Source organism: Zosterops lateralis (genome assembly GCF_965231275.1).
Source record: "Zosterops lateralis genome assembly, chromosome: 1".
Taxonomy (NCBI): domain Eukaryota; kingdom Metazoa; phylum Chordata; class Aves; order Passeriformes; family Zosteropidae; genus Zosterops; species Zosterops lateralis.
In genome coordinates, this window is record NC_139762.1 from 92901133 (window position 1) to 92908498 (window position 7366).

The window sequence follows — 7366 nt, forward strand, 5'->3', positions numbered from 1 at the left end:
CAATCCAGAAAAAGCATAAGATTTAAACCTAATAAGCATTCTTCTTGATCAACTTGAAGAAGCACAGACACTGCACACAAGTTCTGGATTTGTCTCTTTTTAGCAGTTCTGTTCTAACAGCACCTCTACCACAGCAGTTCACAGAGCAGGAAGTGAAATAGTGGGAAAGCTGCATTTGCTGTCTCATTTTGGTCTGCTAATTATACCACAGCAGACCCTTTCTTCCCTTCAACTGCCTCTGCAAATACAATATGCCTGATGTTTAAAAATAAAGCCACTTCTAAAAAATTAGTTAACAATGAATAACAAACTAAATGGAACTGCAAAAAACAATTACAGCAAAATGAAATTTCTTTCCTTATTTACTAATGTTGAACTACTTTATTATGAAAGTTGCTTAGAATCTCAGATAGGAGGGGTCCAAGTCATCTGACAAGCTTATATCCACTTCTTAACAGAAAGCCAAGGTTGCTTTACAAAGAACTTGCCCGGCACCCAATTTTGTTTTTTCTTCAAGACAGCATCAGTGCAAGATAAAGGACACACTTATCACCTTTTCAGCACTGTGATGGAAAGGAATACATCTAAGCACACATTGGAAGATATCATCTTGGGTTCACAAAGTCCACAAGAAATTGTGATGCCGCATTTTCCGGTTAACATGCTTGAGGTAAAATGGCAGCCAGGAGTATTACCTCCTACCAATGTTTCTGACATTTCCTGGATGGCACAACTGAGATCAGTTGTAAAGCATCTGTTAACTTACCAACAGTCAAAGGAAGTAAAACAGAAGGAATATAAAGGTGCCAATCTGATAGCTCCAGAGTCATTCACACATACCCTGAAGGAACCATCTTTGGAAAGGCCAGATAGACCCAGGAACCAAGGTCCTTCTAATCACCTCTGCCTCCTGAAAGCCACTCACCGTTAAGCTGCACCCAAGATCTGGTAACAGCCACCATTGTTAAAGCCTCTCCTTAGAGGACTTTGTTACAGAACACCCACCCATGAGTTCGCTCAGTACTGGAAAATCTTGTGTCCAACTTACTGTCCTGCTCCATCACACCCCAAGCAGATGGCCAGATAAGGTGCTCAGGGTTTTAAGGACCACTTTCTATTCCTGTAAACCTCTCAGAACCTAAGTACCTTGGTAAAAGGGTGTCTCATTCCCTGGTAAATACCAGAGCAGTATCTTTCCTTTCAGAACAGCTCTGAAGTATCAGCTGCTTTGTCTCCAGCCCGTTTTCAGCGCAGCTGCTACTGGGACCAAGAACACACCACTTGCTCTTCATAAGCCAATGGGAGTTATTACTAAAAGAAATCGTCTAGTATTCCCTATTTAAGTTCTCATAACACAGCTTGCAAAATCTTTCCTTAGAAGGCAGAGGAAATTAAAAAAAAAAAAAAAAAACCACAACCTGAAAATCCTTAATCTAACTGACCCTTAGATTTTGACTCTTATTCTCAGTCTTGACTTTCTGAAATCTCACCAACAGCACACAAATTTTTGCTTTTTCCCCTCTCTAGCCCCAGAAAAGCAACTTTGTTCTCCAGAATTCTGCAAATCTAAAAAGATTTAAGAACTGCCCAGGCATTCCCTCAAAAAACTTGAAAGCTTCCATCTATAGTAGTCATAACTGATTTGAACTTGGGATTAGCCATTCCCCTGTCAATTAAGAGGCTGTTTTGGCAAAGATTTATTTATCAATTTTCATATACCACTTCAGACCAACTGATAAGAAAGATATTTACACAACAGTTGAAATACACAGTATTTGTGTTTCATACAAGCAACTACATGCAGCCTGTAGTAAATTTTCCATGCAGTATTCAAATGCTCCTCCCACTGCTACATAATTCCAGTTAAAAATACCAACATCTGTAATGTTCCCACAAGAGTTTCTATACCTGAGGTTTAGTATACCCTTTCAAGAGGAAGTCCGCAATTAAAAGCCACATACATAAACCTATTTAAAGGTTGTCATTCCAGTTGCAAATGGCTTGCTTCCTTTGTAGGAAGATCTGATCTAGTCTCCCTTAACTCAGACAATACTTGTGATGGCTCTTCTTCAGAAGGGCTGTCTGCCTCATCTCCACGGTTATGCTCTTCATTTTCCTGTCTGGATTCCTCTAGAGCCAGACTGTCCAGTGTCTCAAGACTGTCAGGTGCTTGCCCAGTTAGCCTCTATAAAGAAACAAGACAGTGAATTTAATTTTTTTCTACTTAATAACTATGAAATAGTGAAATAAGACTCTGCATATTAAATTAAGCAAACTAATTACCTTCATTTGGAGGCTGTTGATATAATCGAAACATTCCTCAGTTACAAAAATCTTAAGACACAAGTTCAACTCAAATGACTAGCTCTTAACTTGTACACCGCATCTGCTTTGACTGTTAAGTTTCTTAGGTTCTACAGTAGGAAGAACTGCTTATCTCAGGCAACGTAAAAAATGGGAAACAGGTTCCCAAGTTTAAGTATTTACTATAGTACCATACAAGTTTTGCTTTAGAAAACTTACTGTACAACCAATTTACTCCATTTTTAGTTATAGATAATGAAGCTACATTAAATCTAGACAAACTTTAAGATCCAGCAGTTTCTAGCACTTGATCAACCTAGATTTGCCAGGCATCCAGCTTCATATCCCAGCTTAATCCCTGCAAGAACAACCTGAAACCCAGAGCATCAAGGTTCCTCAGCTATCTATATATATTTACTGTAGCTACAGAGGCTCTTACAAACAATGCACTTCTGCTAGAGGAGCCTCGGAATCAGCAACACAATTACTTGCCCCAAGAAATTCGCTAAGTGAGCTGTTAGGAAATTTACAAGTTTATGAACCCTAGAGAGTTTGTGTACAGCCCTTTTTGGGCCATGAAACTGGCACTGCCTTGACAAAAAACCTTGACTTTAAAGCCCATAATCTCCCTCTCACCACTCTACTTTGGAACGCTGTTCCAAGTTTAGTTTCTCAAACTGGACACAGCCAGTACCACCCTATTAAGCACATGAATTTAAGTCATCCCAAAAAAGTGAAAAGTCAACTCTTCTTCCCCTTATCACAATCTCCTGCATGCAAATCTTGTTCTGTTAAAAGAGTAGGTTGAATCCCTGCTTCAGAAAACATCCATCTTAGTATTCTCATTACTCCTGTAGGTTTCTAAGACGGGAAAAACTCATCCCTTAGATGGAGCTTTATGACCCTAGAATTAGAGCAATCCTGCAGGAAATAGGTCAGAGAGCAATTTAAAATGAAGAGTCATGTGAGCACATAAAACAGAAGTGATGATTCATTATAAATACCTTGGCTGGTTTCTCACTTTTTTGTTCTACAACATTAACTGAAAATTGCTTTAAATACCTCAATCACACTGGTCATATAATGCACATGCTCAGCAAGGGACATGAGCTCTTCATTCTCTTCTTTCAGGCGGGCAATTTCACCATCCTTCTGCTCGATTTCTTTGTGCAACTGAGTTCAAATAACAAAATGTTAGAAAAAGAAGACAATAGCCAGTGATGAAACAATTAGGTATCTTTGAGTAGCTACCTTTTCATTTTCTTGAAGCACTTCATACAGAGCCTTCCTCCTTTCTTCAGCCACTTCTTTCCAATACTGAGATGAAGGACTTCCTGAAGTTAGAGGCTACAGTAAGTCTGTGGTAAGATTTCTTACGAGCACCCTAAGATATCTAATTTGTAGGCAAGTATTCTGTGAGCTGTGATACTAAGAACTCACTCTGTATAGTGTTTCCAAAGATCCATTGTGGAACTACAACTAGTGACAGAAGCTTACAGGAAACAGATCCTACACTGCAGAAATGGCTGTACAGCCCTCAGGAAGCTGCCTCAAGCCTGGCAGGTTCAGCATGATGGCCAGATTTGCAAGTGCTGCTCTTAATGTGTGCTTTGTGGAAGACAGAAGTGTAACTTCCAAGTCACTGTCCACACTGGGCACGATGGTTCTGGGAAACTGCACACACACAGTGCCAGAACAGGCTCTCATTTCAACTTAATTATTAGTCACTGGAAAACTAAATAGCCCAGCCAAAATAACAAACTACAAGACTCCTTAACACTGCTGCACACAGTGCTCCTCAGCTTCTGCTTATCATGAACTCAGTTTTAAATACTAGACATCTATACTTTATTTAATATAGAGGGTAAGTATCAACTCCTGCTAGACATTACAAAAAGCCCACAAAGCTCTTATCTAAATGATAAAGGAAATACATTTCAAGTAGTAGTCCAACAGCAGCATCGCATTTAAAGTGCAAGAAAACATTTCAGGAATTACCAAATACCTTTCATGAGATCTTCAGCTTGAATGACATTCTCATTTTCTTGATCCTTGTCCACAGACACCTCAGCTTTACAAACCTTTGAGGCAAATTTGTTATTCCAGAGTTTCCTTCTGACTGAAGATTTCTTCTGCATAAAACATGGGCAGGTTTAAGTTTAGAGCAACATCTCAGCCTTCATAAAAATACAAACTTCTAAGCCTGCAAGTAAGTCCCTTTAATTCCTGTTTTCTTCACATTATAGTTCTAGTTTAGGCATCTTCCTTCATACCCATAGAACTCAGAAATTGCTAGGTTTTAATATTGGTTATCACTAGAACAACAGTAAGCTTAAGTTGTGTCACACTAGTTAGCACATTATATTTTTTCAAATCTATTAGTTTTCAGTTAAAAGCTCAAAAGCATTTCACTATGACTAGAAATAATTCCATACCTACAGATTATCTTTTAGCTCATACCTCATTATGCCTGCCGACCAGGCTACCTGCTGCTGAAGGCTGAATCATTTTAAGAGTCTGTCTTGGGGCAGCACTGCATGTGGTACTTGTGAGGTACTTCTGAAAAGACAAATATGGTTCAGACAGTAGCCACTCTTCACAAACTGAAAATTAGGAATCAATCATGTTTCCATTAAGGTAACACACAATTCATCTTTTCAAGACAAAAAAAAAAAAACCAAAAAAACCCACTGTAGACTATATTAAGGCTTTTCTAAGGAAGGGGCCCTAATTATTTGTAGCAGAGGTAGATCTTAATCACATGAAGCTATGATAAATCCCTGCCTCTTAGGAAACATTTGCCTTTCAAAAAGGAATTTGAGCAGAAATACTGATTTCAAGGCCAGTGACTTTAGCGCTGGAACTCTCAAACTCGAATAGTCTCAGACTCTTGGGGACAGGGACAAAAGTGATTGCAGTTGCAAGGTTAGGTGGGGTAAAGGCACATCGCTTCAGGCAATAGCTGTTTTTGTAACCTGTGAACACACCATCAAACAGTGTTCATTTAAATAGATGTGCTATTTTGATTATCCATTAAAATGAATCAAAAGCTTCCTTGCTTCGATCCAGACAGGCTATTGTTTTGTCTAACCAGCATGTTTATCACCCTTCCTATCATGCATAAATGCCTCTTTCCCGCATCAAAGCCTTCTGATTGGGTTGGTTACACTGCCACCATGGGATAGCAAACAATGGCAGACAACCAAGCAAGATCAGGCAGGATACAATGCCACAGCAGCGTGAGAAAGTTACCGATTCACACCGTCCTTCACGGGACGGGAGCTCGCCTTTCCCACGGTAGCTGCGGCCACCAATTATCCCACTGTTCCACTAAAGGACAAACATTAACTGCGGTGGGAACAAGAGTCACACCGTGTGTCAGACACTGCTTGCTGCTGCTTAGGAGTACAGTTAAGTTTACTCTGCCAAGAAATCATTGGCCGATACTCAAGTTAACCCACTGAAAGTGCAAAAAGCCACACCAAGCAATTTACACTCTAGAGACACTATGGGACAAGATTGCCATAAATCAGATCTATCAAATGGCAATTTTCATTAACACCTGAAGTTTTCATTCCAGTTATTATACCTCATCACACAAGAGCTACTAGCCTCTATTATATAGAGTTTTGTACTATTCTGATTAGGGCCTACGTTAAAAGATTTACCAAGAAAAGTTACTAAGGTTTGTACCTAATCAGTTAACTCTTAAAAACCTAAATTGTTTAAGCATTTCCACCAATTCCAAGGCAACTGTGATTCACGAGGGTCACTTTAGAAAGTGAACTGCCTGCTTGAATACTTCAATTAAAACATGTTCAACGCAAGATAGATGTAACTCTTCATAAGTTCCCACCCATAAGAAGCAGCCTACAAAACCTACTCTACAGCCCCCAGGCATAATAAGCCAGACCGATTCAGTAAGCAAAGGCAGGACAAACAAACCAAACTAACCCTGAAAAATTAAATGGAGAGACAATAAGCTCAGTGTCTAAATAAAAAAAAAAAATTGCTGAGCAACAGGAAAAAAAGTAGTCATAAGCACATAGGCCCAAGCAGGACAGCATGTTCCCAAGCCATGCTGTCTGCCAGGAGGTTACTCAAGCCAAATGGACATAAGCCAGGTGGAAGCACGTTGCAACACATCCCTTTATATTCCTTCAGTGGACAGAGAAGCTTGTGTCAGACAGAGGCACTAGCATCAAGGCTTTAAAGGCTATACCTGCAAAGATCCTGAGGACTTTTCTGTGGTCAGTTTCTGTTTCATTTTGGAATTCATACGATCAACTGCAGTAGGAAAAAAACCCAATAAAATTAATACAACACCCGCCTACTCCTGAAGTTCGGGAAACACTAGTTAAAGAGCATTACAATTTCGGATTATCAGCTCTCATGGCAGCCGCCAGTGCTCAGCCGCGCTCGGCGGGGTCAGAGGCCGCCCCAGAGCCCCTCCTGAGGTGCGCCCCAGACAGGAGCGCGCCGGGCAGGCAGCGCCGCCAGCCCCGCGGCCTTCCCGCAGGGATGGGGCTGTCCCAAAGGGCTGGGGGGGAACCGGACACTCACCCACACCAAACCCCGGCCCCGTTCCCGCCAGCCGAGCTCGCAGGGCCCCTCCCGCCCCGCGCGCCGCCGCGGCCAATGGGGAACAGCGAGGCAGGAGCCCGCCAACACCCAAACTCGGCCACGGAAGCTTGGAGCCCCATCCCGCCGCCGGTGTGGGCGGCTCTACCGAGACGGAGAGCAGCCCCTTCCTGCCCCGAGCCCTCTCCCGAGCCCCCGGCCCCGCTCACCGGCCCCGCTCACCGGCCCCGCTCCCGCACCGACACCCGGACACCCTCTCGCGCCCGGCGCGCGGCTATAAGGAGCGCGCGGGCGGTCACGTGGCCCGGTGCCCCTCTCCGAGCCAATGGCGGGCCGCGCTCCCCCCGCCCCGCGCGCCCAGGCCCCTGCTGAGGAGGCGCGCGCCGCTGCGCCTTGGCCTTTGGGGGTTGGGGTTTGGGGTTTGGGGTTTGGCTGCTCCTGGGTTTTGTTTTTCGTTTTAGTTATAAAGGAGTTGTACCAA

The 7366-nt window shown here is 42.7% G+C and overlaps 1 protein-coding gene across 2 annotated transcripts; it reads right to left on the reverse strand.

Moving 5' to 3' along the window:
• Positions 1-211: 211 nt before the first annotated feature.
• GMNN (geminin DNA replication inhibitor) lies at positions 212-7148 on the reverse strand. 2 transcript variants are annotated; one of them, XM_083878994.1, is made up of 7 exons: positions 7108-7148; positions 6527-6591; positions 4765-4863; positions 4310-4436; positions 3556-3638; positions 3367-3477; positions 212-2185 (listed from the first exon to the last, which is right to left on the reverse strand). In XM_083878994.1, the coding sequence occupies exons 2-7, from the start codon at positions 6581-6583 to the stop codon at positions 1982-1984; spliced, it is 681 nt and encodes a 226-aa protein (XP_083735120.1). In that variant the 5' UTR covers positions 6584-6591; positions 7108-7148; the 3' UTR covers positions 212-1981. The 2 variants fall into 2 exon arrangements, with proteins under 2 accessions (XP_083735120.1, XP_083735119.1); XM_083878993.1 differs by having other exon boundaries at positions 7095-7139.
• Positions 7149-7366: the final 218 nt, after the last annotated feature.

What these genes read in the sequence shown, in the direction of transcription:
- GMNN (XM_083878994.1), bottom strand. Translation starts at nt 6,583, where the DNA reads ATGAATTCCAAAATGAAACAGAAACTGACCACAGAAAAGTCCTCAGGA. An exon ending in AGTCCTCAGGATCTTTGCAG is followed by an intron (nt 4,864 to 6,526) that starts GTATAGCCTTTA and finishes TTGTCTTTTCAG; the next exon opens with AAGTACCTCACAAGTACCAC. An exon ending in AGCTGAAGATCTCATGAAAG is followed by an intron (nt 3,639 to 4,309) that starts GTATTTGGTAAT and finishes CTCTAACTTCAG; the next exon opens with GAAGTCCTTCATCTCAGTAT.